The 16,895-nt window shown below is 61.9% G+C and overlaps 1 protein-coding gene across 3 annotated transcripts in view; it reads left to right on the top strand.

Annotated features, from left to right (window-relative positions):
• The first annotated feature begins 1,359 nt into the window (after window positions 1-1,359).
• The window catches only part of PRKCZ (protein kinase C zeta), an 88,238-nt gene continuing 72,702 nt past the window's right edge, over window positions 1,360-16,895 (top strand). Inside the window, exons 1-4 of one of the 3 annotated variants that reach the window (XM_072975582.1) lie at window positions 1,360-1,627; window positions 4,974-5,095; window positions 5,999-6,088; window positions 7,461-7,511. In XM_072975582.1, the coding sequence (XP_072831683.1) occupies window positions 1,557-1,627; window positions 4,974-5,095; window positions 5,999-6,088; window positions 7,461-7,511 (334 nt within the window). In that variant the 5' untranslated portion in view covers window positions 1,360-1,556. Of the gene's footprint in view, window positions 1,628-2,254; window positions 2,274-4,973; window positions 5,096-5,998; window positions 6,089-7,460; window positions 7,512-16,895 lie in introns of those variants that run through there. The other 2 variants (XM_072975584.1, XM_072975583.1) reach the window with 2 other exon arrangements.

Below are 16,895 nucleotides of genomic sequence, written 5' to 3'. Positions count from 1 at the left end.
GCTTAGTGAGCAGCGGGCTGTCAACAGGTGTCTTGGCGGCCATCTCTGAGGAGAGCATGGGTTCTGTGACCTGTGTCTTCTTGGTTCTCCAGGGACACCCCAGCACCTGGTACCAGGAGGCGCTAGGAAGCGTCTCTGGAATGAAAGTGTGTGCATGGGAATTCCTTACAATTGTCCAGGTGAGGAGTGGCTTCTCTAGGGCCGGAGTCCAGGGTCGGAGGTTGCCAACAGGGTGGGGTAGGGAAGGGGAGGGAGGCAACGGGTTCTGCAGGGATGGCAGGGATGAGGCAGCCGCAGACCTCTGAGTCTGCGGTGCCCACCTGGGCCCCGCAAACTGCAGGTTTGGGCCCCCTGGGATGCAACCAGCACGGGATGGGTTCCTCAGGGAAAACCGGATCCCGCGTTTAAGGGGAAGAGGCCCAGGATGCAGGCACCTGGGGGGCGGGGGTGTAGGTAGAGTTCGAGGCGACGGTCCAGAACAAATGCACGGTGTTAGTAAGACCCAAAGAAGCTGTGGATTCAGAAGTGAAGGTCAAGGGCGACCTGCACAAACGCAGTTTCCTTGTCCTGGACCGAGGAGTGGACTGGAGCAGAGGGGGAAGGCTAGCGAGTGTAGACAAACCTTCCGCAATGGGAGGAGGGCGGCTGGGGCCGGGAGAACCAGCTGAGCCCGGACCTGCCGGCGGTGACCTTCGCCGGGTTCTCTGCTCCTCGCAGTCTCCGCGTCCGTAAGCTGGCCGGACGCGGGTCACCGCAGTCCGAGCGCCGTTCGGAGTCAAAGGTCTGAGCGGCTGCCGCACTCCTCTAGGGAGACCCCCTCCCCGCTGTCCCCTAGCTCAGCGGCTCTCAGACTAGCGCTCGCCCCGAATTCCCCGGGCTTGTTAGCAAAGACTGCTGGAGTTTCGACTCAACCAGTCTGGTTTGGGCCGAGGGCCCTTATTTCCGTAAGTTCCCAGGGCGCGCAGCTCAGGGGCCCCACCTGGGAACCGCGGCCCCGAGAGCCCGCTTCACCGAGGGGCCAGCGCGCAGGGCGGGCGTGGGGCGCGGGTTGCCGGGCAGAGCGGGGCCGCACGCGCTCCCATTGGCCGCAGGTGGGGCCGCGCCCCGCCCGACAGGTAGTCCGCCCAGCGCCGCGCTATTGGGCCAAGGCCGCAGGGTCCCCCGGGGATTGGCCCAGGTGGCGGCCCCGCCTCGCCCTCATTGGCCGCAGGTGCCACCGCCCCCGCCCCGGGTCCGCCCGCCCCGCCGATTGGCCGCCGGCTGGGTCTCGGGTCGGCCATGTTCGGACCCCCCCGCCGCCGGCGAGCCCTGACGCCGGACTCCGTGCGCGTCCCCCGAACCCCCTGCGCGCGCCCGCCGGCCGCGCCCCCGCCCCGCCCCGCCCGCCGCCAAGTTCCTCGGAGTTGGCGGGACTCGCGTCCCTCGGACCCTGCGCCGCGCGCTCCCTTCCGCGTTCCACCGTCGGTCCCACCTGCGCCGCGGCCCGGCCGCTGGGGCTCCGCGCCATGGCCCGAGCGTCCGGAGCGCGGCGCTGACGGCGGCCGGCGGAGCGCGCCATGCCCAGCAGGACGGGCCCCAAGATGGACGGGAGCGGCGGCCGCGTCCGCCTGAAGGCGCACTACAACGGGTGAGCGCGAGCGCCCGACGGCGGAGCCCTAGCCGGGCCGGGGGTGTATGCGTCGAGGCCCGCGGGGCGGAGGGCCGAGCCGGCGTCGGGAGCGGCCCGCAATCGCGCCGGCCGTCGGGGACCGTGTCGCCGCTACTTCGGGAGGCCGAGGGCTGTGGGCAGCCGGCCGTGGCGCAGGAGGGGTGGGGCCGCGAGGCCACTCTGGGCGGAGGGGCGTCCCGGGAGGTCCTGACGCGCCAGCGCCGAGCGGCGGCGCCGGGCGAGGTGGGCGCTCCGGGCTCGCTTGGACGTCACCTGCGGGAGAACTCGCGGGCAGGGCGGGGTCGCCGGGCCCGGCTCGGAGCGCGGCGGCCGCAAGGGTCTCTCCCTGCCTGGAGGAGATTTTCCTGGGCCCGGACTTGCCCGAAGGACCCTGTGGCGCCGGAGGCGGGCGTCGGGCACGGTCCGCAGCCCCGGGCACTGTGTTGACTGTCTCCCTGGAAAGCTGGTCAGAACATTAAGCCACAGACCCGTAAGGACGAAAGTTTCTGTCGAACTGTGAAAACTGACAGTTTTAAAAATCGAGGTTTTCCTGAACTTTTCCCAATTTACCGAGCCAGAGGTCTCCGTTTAACAAAGGTTTATTGACCGGAGATGGCCAGGTGCGGTGAGTCCCCGGCGGTTGGACGAATGGAGGGCGCCTGGAAGGGCTGGGGCGCGGTTCCTTTGGTGACTGGACCCTTGGGACAGCCTCCGGGCCCTGCGTCCGGGCACCGCGCCCTGGATTCGACCTGCCTCGTTGTGAAGTGGGGCGAGGGGGCCTCACGGGGGTCAGTGACCGGAGCGCCCGGCCTGGCCCAGGAAGCGCTGGGTTCTTGGCCACTGGAGACCAGAACCCCGCTGCCCCTTCTAGCGCAGTGCAGACGGCGCTCATCGGAGAGCTAGGCGCCTTTGCCGCTGCTTCCCACCTGTCTTGGACTCCAGGCGCCCGAGATCAGACGGGCTGCTCCCAGGGTCGCCTCTGCTGGGGGAAGGGGAAGGGAGCGGAACCCTGGCCCGCAGTTGAACTTGGTGGTCCCCACTGTGGTGCACCCGAGGTGGGGCTTCAGGCTCTTGGCCGGGTGAGCACACCTTGTCTGGGTGTCTGTCAAGCCTCTCCTCCTGCCCTCTGCTGTCCTTAGCCTGATCACTTGGGAGCGGGGGGGGGGGGGCGCGGGGGGGCAGAATTGGTGGCAGAGCCCCACGGAAGGATTTCTGAGGGACGCCGGGCCAGCGCACCTCAGGAGGTTGGGGAATCTTGTCTTCTCTCCTGGAAGGATGGGCTGAACTGGTGAGATGCCAGCTAGGTCCTGGTCCTCATACTGGTCCTTCCTGCTTGCCCACTGCAAGGAACGGGCGTCTCAGTATCAGACATGGTCGTCCTCTCTGTCTGGAGCCATGGGATTGAGCAGCAAGCGGCTTTTGGAAAATCAGAGTTGATTCCTAATGAAAGGAAGTCCACACCCGGAGAGGCCAGGGGGTGGGTGGGAACCGGACCCCCTGCCTTCCCCCAGGCCCCTCCGGCACTGAGCCCGGGATGGAGGTGGGTGAGGCAGGAGTCTTGGGCAGAGTTCCGCGGAGCCCCTGGGAGTTCTGGCTGGGTGGCTGCTGGACCTGTCCCTCGCCCCTCCCTCCCCTCCCTGGCTAGGGCCCCTGGAGAGCGCTTTGGTTACCGAGGGAGGGATATGTGACCTGTTGAGTCCGGTTTCCCCAGGCTGATGGGGCCACACCCTACACTTTTCCTCTTCCTTCCATTCCCAACCTCTGCTCCTTCCTCTCTCCTCCCCTCCCGCTCCTCTTTCCCTCCTCCCTGTCACCCCCCCCCCATTTCTGCCCCAGGCTCCACCATTCCTTCCCAGTCCAGCTCGCACTCCCTCACTCCTCCCCGTGCTCTTCCCAAAGTGCTCCGTGCTGGTGCCTCTCCCCGGGGACTGTCTGAGTTGGCAGACTTAGTCCTCAGAGCCCAGCACTGACGCTGGCACTGGAGAGCACCCACCAAGAACCGCGCTCACTGATCCAAACTCCGCAGGTCCAAGTGGAATTCTCTGCTGCTGCCTCCTGGAGGGAGGTTATTTTTAAGCAGCAGGGTCAGGAGCTGAGAGTCAGATGTGTTGAAGACACTGTTCTTAAAGGTGGGAGGGGCTTCAGCGGCTCCCACTGGCGATGGCTTCTCCTGGTTGTCCTTTCCCGTCCCCCCACCTCCGCCACAGTCCCTCCAAAAGCTGGAGGTCAGAGCCTCCCCCTCCACCAGCTGGGCCTTTGCAGGGTGTGTAGTCACCGGAGTCTGAAGTGGGGTCCAGCAGCTCCTGTGTCTTCAGGGGGTGCCTTTGTTGGGTGTGGAGACCCTGTTCTGCCAGGCTGAGTCTCAGAAGCCCGCTTTTGTAAGATCGCAGAAACTTTTGACACGACGCTGTAAACGGGCTATACTTCCATTAAAAAAAGAGAGAGAGAAAAAAATCAGGTTATGAAAAAAAAAATCACAGAGAGAGCTAGGCAGCGCCGCAGTCTCTCCAGCTCCGGCTTGTCCAGATCCTTATCAAGCGCCTGCTCTGTACATGGCCCAGGGCTGGGTGCTGGGGCCTGGTACCCTTCTAGGCACCCAGGGAAGGACAGTCCCTCAGGCGGTTGCCTGACAGTCCTGAGCTGGCAGCCTCAGGGGGCCCTGTTTGCTCAGAGGGGCTGCCTGACTCAGGTTCGGGAGGACATAGGGCGTGGGGGTGGGACAGCCCCTCCCCGTGCGTGCTGAAGTCCTGCCCTGGGTGGGGAAGAGCTGAATTGCTGTGGCTGGTGATAGGCCTGGCATCCGGGGGCCCAGCCTGGTGTCAGGGCTTCCAGACTGCTGGGGGCCACTGCCTGGCCTCTAGGCCCTGAAGCACTGGCCGGGGGGAGGCTAGCTTCCACTTAGGGGCGGAACTGCGGGGTGGAGGGATTCGTGACACAGGGAGAGGTAGAAGGTGAAGGGATGGCAGACAGACTTCCAGGGCTCCTGGTCGCAGGTGGACTGGTGGATGCTGGGTCAGGGGCGAGTGTGCCTGGTACCGGTGTGGGTGACCCAGGGTGTTGGGGTGGGTGGGAGTGGGGGCTTGGTCTCTGGAGCCCCCACTGATGGACTGGGTGAGCCCTCTGTGTCTCAGTTTCCCCATCTGCTAGGATGCTGCGGGCCGTGGTGCAGGTGGGCTGTGCTGGTCCCTGAGGAGAGCTGGGCCCTGGAGCACGTGCTGAGGGTCTTTGAGCAGATATGGCCAGTTCCAGCAGGAAGGGGTGGGCGGCAGGGGGCCGTGATTTAAGCACACCCCGTGGTGAGACCTGTCCGTCCTCTCTGCCCCAGGGACATCCTGATCACCAGCCTGGACTCGGCCACCACCTTCGACGAGCTCTGTGAGGAGGTGAGGGAGATGTGCCGTCTGCACCAGGACCACCCGCTCACCCTCAAGTGGGTGGACAGTGAAGGTAGGTTGGCGTGTGTCCATCGGACTGCAAACCTCAGTCTGGGGAGCGGAGTGGGCGCGGCCCCTCGGGGGTAGGGGGAGGTGAAAACCCTGGGACTGAACTGGTCAAGTTTAACTAGCCAGCTTCCCCAGAGGGGACGTTGGAAACTGCTTCCTGGGAAGAGGTTGGCAGCAGGTGCGTGGAGGGCCTGGGTTTAGGGGTGGGAGGTGAGTGTCCGCCTGCAAGGCCTGCCCTGGTCTTGGGCCCCAGGGAGAGGCTGCGGGCCCCCTACCCGCCGTGGGCAGGCCCTTACCCTCCTTACGTGACCTTCCTTTCTCGTGTCCTGGGCTTTTCTGGTGGCCCCAGTGTCGCCTCGTCCCGCTCCGTCCCTCCTCTCTTACAGTCAGACATGCTTGTGAGAAAGCAAAGGGTTTGGGTTTGGGGGACGGTCCAGGAGAGACCCCCTCCTCTGGATGACTGCGCCTGGCGCTGTCAGCCTGGCCGCGGGGGACAGGGCAGACACTCTAGCTGAGCCCCTTCCGTCAGGGCCCGGCGCGTGGGCGCTGGCTGTCTGCGTCTCTCTGCTCCTGTCCTGCAGCACGGGGCAGGGAGCCCTTCCCTCCAGTCTGGGGCTGACTAGAAGAGTGTTCTCACTCACCCAAGCCGGGAAGCTAGCCCAGCTTCGCTCCGAGTGGCTTTCTCAGCTCTGCGTGGACTCGCTTCCCTGGGGGTTGGGGGACTCTGAGGCGGGGCTTGGACAGATGACTTGCTGGTCTGGCTGCTCTGGGACCCGCCAGCTCTGTTCTGGGCCACCAGTCACCAGCAGCGGGACTTTGCCCTCCCGAACTGGGGTCTGATGCCCGCCATCCTGAGCCCCTTGCCTTGGGCCTGCGGTGGCCTCAGCGATGTCTCCTGCCCGCCCAGGTGACCCCTGCACTGTGTCCTCCCAGATGGAGCTGGAGGAGGCCTTCCGCCTGTCCTGTCAGCACAGGGACGAAGGTCTCATCATTCACGGTCAGTGCTGGCCGGCGGGGCGGTCTGGGGAGCGGGGGGGCACCTCCTCGGCTGTGGGCATCTTTGTCGGGCCGGACGCCACGTGGAAGGCCGCAGTTTAAGATCTTAGCGTGCCAGAGACTGTGAGGGTGTGGAATAGGATGCAGTTTGGCTTTGTTTTGTTCTCTTTCACGTTTTGTCACTCCAGATACAAATTGCTCTTCCCGGTAAAAAGTCAGAAACCCTCTTCTCCGGGTGAGTGCGCCTGGCCTTAGCCTGGGTGCCGGGGACAAGACGGGCACTCTGTTGCGCCTCTTCTGTCAGATCGTGGCCGCAGAAGCTGGGCTCCTGCTGTCGGCTCTCACCACCCTTGTTTCCTGGAGGCCGGTATTGCCGGGGGTGTCAGAAGCCTGGGCTTGTTCACCTGCCCTCACCCTTCCCGGAGCTCCGAGGGTCTGGGGCCCACGTGCCTGCGGGCAGAGCAGGGGACAGGGCTGCAGCCCTGCTCCGGGCTGGACAAGGCCCTCCCTCTGGCTTCTCCCAGGCTCACAGCCTCCCTCAGCAGGTGAACCTCAGCACTGGGCACTGTTCTTGATTCAGGGTAGCCATTGCACTGAGGGCTTCAGACCGCGCTCCCGGTGTCTGCGGGACCGCGCACTTGGCTCCAGCAGCGTGGCCGCCCTGGTGCAGCTCGTCCTCGTGCGCGGGGCACCGGCAGCTGAGCCCAAGAGCGGGGGCTGGAGTGCAAAACTGGGCAGGCGGGTGGTTAAAATACGCAGCTTTTGTAGCCCTTTCTGTGCCTGTGGCTAAATGTGAAGCCTACCGCAGGCCTCGTTTTTGGGGTGGTGACATTGACATCTGTGCGTTGATTCTCAGCATTACAAAGATTGGTGCTTTTAAAGTTCCCTTTACCTTTTATTTAGGAGAAAGGAATTCAGCTAAGATGTATCGCGCGAGCTTCTGTTTAATGGCTCATCGTGGAGGCTCCAGGTGTATTTAACATGCTGAGTTTTGAGCTCCTTCTTGAGTGAGAAGCAGTGGGATGAGTGTGCTTTCAAAAGTCAGTGTTCAGAGGAATGTCAGTTCTTGCCCGTCTCCACGTTGATTTATCAATACAGACCAGGAGTTCTCCTCCGACGGCTGTCAGCCGGGTCTCTGACTGCTTTTTCCCCTGGATTTTTCAGGGCGTCTCCAGGTCTTATCAGAGGGCATTTGGCACCTTGTTACCTGTCGATGTACCGGGTTCCAAGGCTCATTAATGAGCATCTCCCGAGAGTGGGCTCTCACCATGAGTGGGCTTTGTGGGCAGGTGCGTCCGGTCAGCCTGCCCCAGAGCAGGGCTTCTCGCGAGGCTGCAGTGGCACTGACGCACTGTCTCTCTCTCCCCATGCAGTTTTCCCCAGCATCCCCGAGGAGCCAGGCATGCCCTGTCCGGGAGAAGACAGTGAGTACCACCTCTCTCCCACGGTGCGGGTCGTGGCCACAGTGGAGGTATTGGTGCGGTGTGCCGGAAGGGGGAGGGTGGGTGATGGGTGGCCCGCGGCTCCAGTGCCCCTCGAGGGGCATCTAAAGGCAGAGTGGGCAGCTGATGTGACCGCGTGTGGGGTTTTCACTGGTGCCTCTCTGCGCTTGGCTGAGTGTGTGTTCTGGCCAACAAGCCTGCCATCAGAGAGGGCACTGGCTTGGTCTGTTGGTGGCACAAGGGAAAGTCCAGAACATGGCCTGATCTCCCCCTGGTGGGAAGGGCCCTGGCTGTGACAGCTGGACGCTGGCCCCGTGACCCTGCCCCAGCGACGACCACCCCCAAACCTGGTGATTGGCCCCTCCAAGTCCATACTGGCCCCCGAGCAGTCCGCCCCACCCCGTCCCTCGGGGCAGGGCGCCCCTGGCTGGGGCGTAGAGAAACTTCATACCAACCACGCAGACCCTGCTCGGCCTCTGGCCTGGGGTGGGGGACCCTGGGCCACAGTGGATGCGTGTTGAGTTCATTCGCAGGACGGCTCAGCCCCCTTCCCGGCAGGGCGTCGTCACAGGGTGGGCTCCGGTTCAGGTCCTGGGTGGAGCAGTGCCCTGTGTGGGGAGGAGCAGACTCAAGCAGAGGTGGGCCGAGCTTGTGTTGTCCATCGGACCCAGTGAAGGTGTTCAGTGGGCAGTGAGCCTGTGAGTCTTGGATCTCGGGGAGGAGGTGGGGCTCGAGGTGGGTGTGGGGCCCTTGGCTCTGCAGAGGTTATTGGAGGGAGCAGCCAGTGGAGGACCGGGCTCTGGGGTCCCCCAAAGAGAACAGGGGGCCCTGGAGGGGCAGCCAGCTAGGCCGTGGAGATGTCCACACTGTGGCATCCTGGCACGGGGGTCTAAAGAGGCCAGAACCGCCCAAGGGGTGGTGGAGGTGCTGCCATGGCAGGTGGACATGGTGGTGGACGTGAGGGGCCTCTTTGGGAGGGTGGGTGGATGGAGGAGCCCCAGTGTGTCCTGTCTGGGAGGCAGGTGACGGGCCAGTGTCAGACAGTGGTAATAAAGAAGTGGAATGGGGACCTTGAGATTCTGAGGCCTGGAAGCCACGCTGAGAAGCGGGGTGGGGAGCCAGTTCCATGGGTGAGCACTGCTCAGCAGCTAGTCCAGCCTGGGTGGAAGACACCAGGCCGCCTGGTCCCGGATTGCAGGTACTGGTGTGCACCTGTGGTTCTGCCACGAGTGGTGTTGGTCCGGGAGAACATTTAGTGGGTGGGACTTGCAGTGGTGCTGGGAGACGGGTGGGCCAGCCGGGAGTGGACTTCATGGCGAAGCTGGCTGGCAGGAGCCCAGGTGGCCAGAGAGGAGCCCATTGGTGGGGGGCTCGGAGCCAGGTGGATTTCGGGGTCCTCCTCCCCCACAAGGCTGCCCCCATCCCTCCCTCTGGGTGCCCACATCTCATGGAGAGGGACGAGCACCCTAAAGGAGCAAAGTTACACTTTGACAGTTTATGTGCCTTTTTGGACACACAAATAATAAAATAAAATAGTCGTTTCTGCTGGAAAGGTGGGGGTCCCCTCGACTGTGCTCTGTGGGAGAGGCCCCCCAGCTGGATTTATTTGTGACCCAGATGGCTTTGAACCATGGTGACAGACTGTGCTTATCTGCCCAGAGATGTTACCAACAGCCCACACTGCCCTTGGCGGTGGGGACACCCAGGCATTTCTGCATCTCGGGCTCCCATCCGTCCGGTGTCCTAGAAGCTGGAGCTGGCCGTCAGCTGAGCCCGGGGCCCTGGCGGAGCTGGCCCGAGAGTCCTGGGTCTGTCCTTTCTTCCACGACCTCCCTGCCCTCCTTGTGCCTCCCTGTCCTCCTTGGTGTATCCCCGTGTGGACGCCGCTCCGCCCTGGGCTCACTCTCCCCTCTGCCTCGTGCGGGGGTTGGTGATCGGGTTGGCTCGGCCGCTGCAGTGCTGGTGTGGGATCATGGGGGTCACAGTGTCCGAGGGCTCGGGGTGAGGTGGACGTGAGGTGACATGCAGACGAAGGCCGCGTCACTGTGGGGGAATGTGGGGAATGTGGCTCCGTCCTGCAGGTGAGCAGGTCCTTGAGATGCTCTCCAGGGGCGGCTCTGAGGCTCCAGCTGCTCTGTTTTGTTGGAACACTCCTCTGGCGCCGTGGCGAGGCCGGGCACTGGGGTGAGAGGCTGGCAGCGGCGAGGGCTGGGTGCCCTCCTCTGCTCTGCTCGCTGACGCAGCTGTGCTGCTGATCTTGGACAGTAGGACTGCCCCGCTCTGGTCCCGGCGGCCCGGGTGCTCTGTGGGATTCTGGCACCAGCATGGGCGCCGTGTTCATGGGTTCCTGGCCAGGTGAGTGAGAGGGGTCAGGCTGGTGGGATCCAGGTCAGGACCACGTGGGGAGGGCTGGTGGGACAGATGCACTGTGGCTGGGGATGGGCAAGTGGAGGAGGCAGCCACGCGGTGGCGCGGGCATGTCCCGCGGGAAGCGCCATGTCGCCCCAGCCGAGCCTGTGTTCATGTCCGCGGAGCACCTTCCGGCACCTTCTGTTCAGGTTCAGTCTACATTTAGTTGGTTCAGTGGGGTTTTTTAAAAATTGTTTGAAGTACACATAACGTAAAATCGACTACATCACATTGAACAAGTCGGTGGCGTTTGGTGCATTCACCACGCTGTCCGTCCGCCACCCCCACTGCTGGCAAACTGCACTGGGCAAGGGAAGCCCACGCCCGCCTGCAGCCGCTGCCGCCCTTACTCCGCCGGCGCCTGACCCCCGCCAGGCTCCGCGCTGCCTCTGGGTCTGCCTGCGCCAGACATTTCATGTCAACGGAACGTGTGACGTGTGGTCTTTGTAACTGGCTTCTGACACTGGCGCGATGTTCTCAGTCCATCCGTGTGGTAATGTGCATCAGAACTTCATTCCTTTTCTTCTCCCAGTTTTTTTTATTGTGGTGAAGTACACATAAAATTTACCATCTTAACCATTTTTAAGTGTACAGTTCATCGATATTAACTGGACTCACATTTTTGTGCGACCGTCACCACCGTCCGGTCACAGAACTCTTCCATCTTCCCAGACTGAACTCAGTCTCCGTTAAACACTCACTCCCTGGCCCCAGTCCCTGTACCCACCTCCTCCTTCCTGTTTCTAGGATTTTGACTCCCCTAAGGACCTCAAAAAAGGGGTCACACTGGATTTGTCCTTTCGCGATTGGCTCACGTAACATCCTCAGGGTTCGTGCAGGTTGTAGCAGGCATCAGCGTTTCCTTCCTTTTAAAGCCTGAATAGCGTTCCCTTGTGAGGACAGACCACGCTCTGCTCCTCCGTCTTCTGCTGATGAGCACTTGGGTTGCTTCCATGTCTTTAGCTCCCGTGAGTCGTGCTGCTGTGAATGTGCGTTAGGAACTTCTTGAGACGCTGCTCCCTGTCCTTCCGGGCACATGACGTGCACATGGGATTGCTGGGTTGTTTGCAGTTGTTTTCTCAAGTTTTCAAGGCGCGTCGACACCGCTTTCCACGGCAGCTGTACCGTTCTTCGTCCCCACCAGCGGTGCCCGCGGTTTCCGTTTCTCCGTGTCCCCGCCCACACTGGTTGGTTTCCGTTTTGGCCGCAGCCGTCCCAGCGGGTGTGAGGTGGGGCCCCGTAGTTTGGATTTGCGTTTCTCTGACAGCTAGTGATGCTGAATGTCTTTTCACGCGTCTGTCTTCTTTGGAGAAATGATGCTAACAGAACCCAGTCCTTTGCCCGTTGTGAAGTGGGCCATTTGTCTGTCGTTGCTGAGCTGCAGGAGTTCGTTCTCTGCGTGTTCTGGACATGAACCCCCTACCAGATACAGGATTTGCAAGTATCTTCCCTGTTCTGTGAGGTCTTTTTCACTTTGTTTATAGTGTCACTTGATGAACAAAAAGTGCACTTTTTCATGAATTTGTCTATTTTTCCTTTGTTGCCTGGGCCTTTGGTGTCATACCCAAGAAATCGATGCCAAACCCCATGTCTGGAAGCTCTGCTCTGTGTGTTCTCCTAAGGGGCTTATAGTTTTAGATCTTGCAGTTAGGTCTTTGGTGCATTTGGAGTTCACTTCTGCGTGTGGTGTTACGTACAGGCCCAGCGAAATTCTTGTGTGTGTGGACACCCAGTTTTCCCAGCACCGTTTGTTGAGAAGACTCCTTTTCCGCACTGAATGGTCTTGGCGCCCTCTTTGGAAGTCATTTGACCGCACGTGTGAGGGTTCATTTCTGGGCCGTGTGTTCTATTCCGTAGATTTGTCTTTATACCACACTGTTTTGGTTACTGAAGCTTTGCAGTAAGCTTTGAAATCAAGGATTGTGAGTTCTCCAGCTTTGTTCTTTGTGAAGATCTTTTTGGCTATTCTGAGTCCCTTGAGATTCCACCTGAATTTTAGGATTTTAAAAAAATTCCTACCAAAAAAATAATCGTTGGGTTTTGATAGAGATTGCACTGATTCTTTAGATCACTTTGGGTTCTGTTAGCATCTTAGCAGTATTAAGTCTTCTAATCCATGGACGGGTGTCCTTGCGCTGACTTGTGTGTAGCTCCTCCTAGCACTTCTACAGTTCTCAGTGTGCAAGTCCGTCACCTTGTTGGGTGTGTTCGTAAGCACTTTATTCTTGATGCTAACGTAACGGAACTATTTTCTTAATTTCCTTTTTGGGTTGTTTCATTGCTAGTGGATAGAAGTGCAACTGATTTTTGTGTGTTGGCTTCGTATCCTGCTGTTCTGCTGAATTCGTTCATTCTGACAACTTGTTTGCAGGATCGTTGAGAGTTTTCTGCGTCATCTGTGAACAGAGGGAACTTGACTTCCTCCTTTTCGGCTCATATGCCTTTCGCTTTTCTTGCCTAGTTGCTCTGGGTACAACTCCCAGCGCCGCGTCGAGGAGCACGGGCGCCGGCGGGCGTCTCCGTCTTGTCCCAGCCCGTGGAGGAGAGTCTTCGGTCCTCGGCCGTTGAGGTGGCGTTTGCCCTGGCCTTTCATGTCTGGCCTTTATTGTGCTGGGGGGGTTTCCTTCTGTGGCACATGGGAGCGTCTTTTGTCGTTTATTAGGAGTTCCGTGAGTTTCTGCTAACAAGGTGACTTAGGGTGGGGCCCCTGCTGGTCGCCCACAAGACCGGGAGATTAGAGGGCTGGAACTTGGAGGCTCGCCCTGTGGCCTCCGGGAGGAGCGAGGGGCAGGAGGCTGAGCATTTTTTCCGTTCTGCGAGGGTCTCCAATGGCCGGTGACTTGATCAACCACGATCTTCTAGGTCCTTAAGCTGTGAAGTCCGGCCGTCGGTCTGAGCCCCCTCTTGCTTTCCAAGGCAGTGGGTCTCCCTCCCCCGGTCCCCCTGCGTCCCTGGGGCCTGGCATGTTGCGCCCTGACTTCCCTCGTGCTTTCTTCTCTGGCCGCCAGCCGTCTAGGAGTGTGTTCCCTGCTTTCCACATGCTCATGGATCCTCCAGCTTTCCTTCTGCTGTTGGTCTCTAACTTGTCCTGCTGTGGTCGGAGGAGATGCTTTGGACGACATCTGCCCTGGGGAGCGTCCCACGGGCACCAGGGAGGTGTGTGTGCTGTTGCTGGGGCTGCTCGTATGCCCGGCGGCTTCCCTTGGTTCGTCGAGCGCTTGAGCCCTCGCCGTCCTTGTCTGCCGTCTCTCTGGCTGTCCCGTCATCGCTTCTTGTGGCTGGAGAGTCTCCCTTCGGGTGTTTCTATCCCGTTCTGTGTCCCCATTCGCTTGTCGATGCACATTCGGGTTGTCTCTGCCCTTTGGCTCTTGTGAACACTCGTGCGTGCGCAGGTTGAAGGGTTTTACAGTGCTGAGTCGGCAGCTTTGTTCTGGCCACGATACCAAGGACTTTTCGAGTCTGTGTGTGTTGAAGCATCTTCAGGTTAAAGTGTCAGCAGGGCCCTGTGAGGTACCCCACTTTCGGAGGGCGTGACTTCAGTCTGGTTCCGGGTCCTGCGTGAGGAGCACTCAGGGGCCCCACGCTGCTTGTCACATGCAGGCGGTGGAGGTGGACGTGCCGTCGGGTCAGGCGGGAGGCCAGGCTCCCTGCTGTCGTCACCAAAGGCCCGGTGGGAGCTGAGGGACCGGGGAGGGTCCTTCCCACCAGCTGGAAGTGCATTTCCAGGGCATCTGGGTGGCGCGCGGGGCACAGTGAGGACTCACAGTCCTGTTGGTTTGGTGGGCCTGGCAGTGACGTCCTCAGCACGGCGGGACCTGCGGGCTGGTGAGCCGGTGGTGGCAGGGTGGTTTGTTGGGCACAGGAGTGTCGCGGCAGCACCGGGGTCTGAGGGAGGACCACCTGCTGGCTCCGGGCCGGTGCACAGGCAGCCCAGGGCTGAGAGGAGGGTGGGCAGCAGCACAGAGAGGCTCCGTGACCTCCTGGGGCCCCGCTGCCACCCGCGTGCTGCTTGTGCGGGGGGTTCTCCTTGCCCTGCCTGCCGCCAGGCGCCTCGTCCAGCCTCTGCGCACATGGAAGTATTGCTGTTGGATTTCTGTCTGCTCAGATCTGTGTGACGCCTTCCCTTCTGGCCGCCCCAAGTGGCAGAAATGCTGTCTCTTATGCTTCAGTCTTAGGTCCATCCAAGACATATGCCAGGGTTGGCCTGGTGTCTGGCTGGACTGTCTCCTCTCTGTCTCCTGTGGCCAGAGCTCCAAGTCTGTGCTCCGCCCCTCTAGCCAGGGACTCGGGGAGCCTGTGGGATGTTCGGCACACAGACCTGGGCCGTGGCCCCCGAGGGCGGGTGGTCACTGTGATGGACAGCAGGGGGCAGGCCTGGGGAGGGACGGCAGGGACTGGGCAACGGGCGGCCAGCCCCTCACCCCGCCCCGATGCCTCATGGCATGTTTGGGGGTGGGGTAGGTTCCTGGGGCCACACAACCAAAGACCACTCAGAACAGCCTGGAGGTGGAGCCTGGGGGAGGCTCTGGGGGAGAACGTGTTCCAGCCCTTCTGGTCGCAGCTGGTGGCGGCCACCCCACTCCAGCCGCTGCCTCCCTCCATCCTCCACGGCATTTCCCCTCCTGTCTGCCTGTCTTTCCTCCTCCTCTTACAAGGACGTGTCACTGGATTTAGGGCCATTCAGTTAACCGGACAACCTCCAGACCCTTACTTCATCACATCTGTGAACACCTGCAGGTTCGGGGGGTGAGAATGTGGACTGTCGGTCGGCTGCATTCAGGTGAGACCCCCCCGCACTGCGTGGGTGGGGTCTGTCCCCGGGAAACGCCCTCTGCCCAGGGTTTCCACAGGCCTCTGGTGTGAAGCCTGTGGTGGAGGCCATGTGGATTTGCGGGGAGTCCAGTGCCCTTGCAGCATTTGGGCCGGGGTCCCGTGCGGAGCTTTGAGAGGTGGGACCCTGTGTCGGACAGTGGATGGTGGATTCGCACCAGGCCCGCCCAGGGGTGCGGGCCCCCCTCGTGACACGGGGTTCCTGTGAGCCACCTGGGGGCTGTGGTCTGTGTGCGGCCAGTGCGAGTGGTCAGGAACACCGGCTGGGCTTGTGGACAGCTGTGGGTTTGGGAGGCATGTCCGTAGGGCCTCCGGCAGTGGCAGGCCCAGCACGGCTGAGCGTGGCCAAGACCTTTGCCCGTTTTTCCACGGACACTGGGGCCCTGCTGCCCAGTTGCTGCTGGCCCACTGCCCTGTCAGCCCCTTCAATGGCCACTGTCCTTGATGTCTGGCCACCCTCCTACCCATGTGATCGGACACCCATCGGCCACTCCTGCCGGCCCCTCCTCTGTAGGCGCTTTTCCTGGGGACCTGACTCCAGCCTGGGGGGCTGTGGCCCGGGGGGTGATGGACAGCTGGAGCGAGTCCCCCGCTGGGGGGCGGGATCACCTTCCTGGAAGGTGCGGCAGCCGTGCGCTGTATGTCATTTGCCTGCACACGTGAGTGACAGGGGCGTCCCTGGACTGTTTGGTGGGCCGTTTGCTGGGTTGTTTGGTGGGCTGGCTGGTTTAGGACCGGCCCCCTCCAGCTTGCTCCCTGGGGGAGGCAGCCCACATTCCGAGGGGCGGGCAGCACTGCTCCCCCTGCAGAGGACCCTGCTTGTTGCCCGGGTGGCCCTTGTGTGGGGTCTGGGGCCAAGCACGGTGTCCAGGACAGCATCCCCAGGGGTGGGAGATTGTACCTGGGCCAGGACCCTGAGAAACTGGGACCCTCTTCAGCCTTACCCCTCGGGTCTGTGGGGTCTGGAGTTGTAGCCAGGAGGGTGCTTGACCACTGGCTCTGTCTGTAGCTCTGTCCCCTGCACAGCCTCTGTGGGCCGCCTGGGCTCCTCACCTGTCAGGAGCCCCAGAAGCTCAGAGGAGTGGTGACGGAGGAGCGGGCTGGGTCAGGGCTGCTGAGGGACAGCCACGCGCTGCAGGGGCCACGGTGGGTTGCGAGCGGAGGGGCCTCCCTGCCAGGGCTGTGGGAGAGGAGGGGATCACACAGGGCCATAGCAGCACCCCCAGACCTGGGCCGCGGCCCTCCGTCCCACTACCTCTCCCTCATCCGCCCACCCGTTGGGCCCAGAGCGGCTGCCCTGACTGTTCTCTGGCTCTGAAGCTCTGTGTGCCTCGGGACACACGCTGGGCAACTGCCCAGAGGCAGAGCTGGGCAGGGCGGGACCTTGGCTGGGCTGCACCTCTGGCGGACACCCACCTGAGGCGACCAGGGTGGGCTCCCAGCAGGGGTGCAGCTTCCTGTGCCTCAGTCTCCCCTGCTTGCCCCGGGTGCGCACTGAAGAGTTCAGAAGGGCCCCGGGAACGGGCTGAGGGCCCAGGGAGCCCAGCTCGCCGCCTCCCCGGCCCCGCTGGCCGATCAGGTGGGAGGTCGGTGCCCCAGCAGGTGCTGAAGGCCACCCAGCGTCCTCAAAGTGGGTGGGGGCCCGTGGTCGACTGGGTGATGGAGCAGGCACCGTGGGCTGATTACTGCGGAGTCCCCCCAAGGTCCCTGGTGCCCCTCATTCCCTGGTTCTCGTGTGTGTTGTTTTATTACAAATCCAGCCATGTTCTGTTTTGTCTCAGATTATTTGCAACAAAAGCTACTTTTCCACCTAAAACATGCTTCCAGTAAAAAAATCAGCCGTCTTCAAGTTTAGCCTGAGTTTTCTAGGGGCCTGAAGAGCTGGATGTTTCGGGACAGGTTGCAGGAGAGACATGGGCCGTGGGCAACAGCCGTGACGCAAAGCTGCTCGCACACGAAGCTTCTCTGGGACTCGGGCTGACTCTGCACTCATCGCGGAAGCCCGCTGTGGGCACGGCGGCCCCGGGGTGCCAGGGGTCCGCAGTCTCTGGGTGGGCACACCTCTCCTGCGAAGACCAGACGGCGAGGGCCTGGGCTGTCTGGGCTCTCTGGGCTCGGCCGCAGCTG

This window comes from Vicugna pacos, chromosome 13, assembly GCF_048564905.1.
Source record: "Vicugna pacos chromosome 13, VicPac4, whole genome shotgun sequence".
Classification (NCBI taxonomy): Eukaryota; Metazoa; Chordata; class Mammalia; order Artiodactyla; family Camelidae; genus Vicugna; species Vicugna pacos.
The sequence above is the reverse complement of the archived record's forward strand: the minus strand, read 5'-3'. Positions and strand labels throughout refer to the sequence as shown.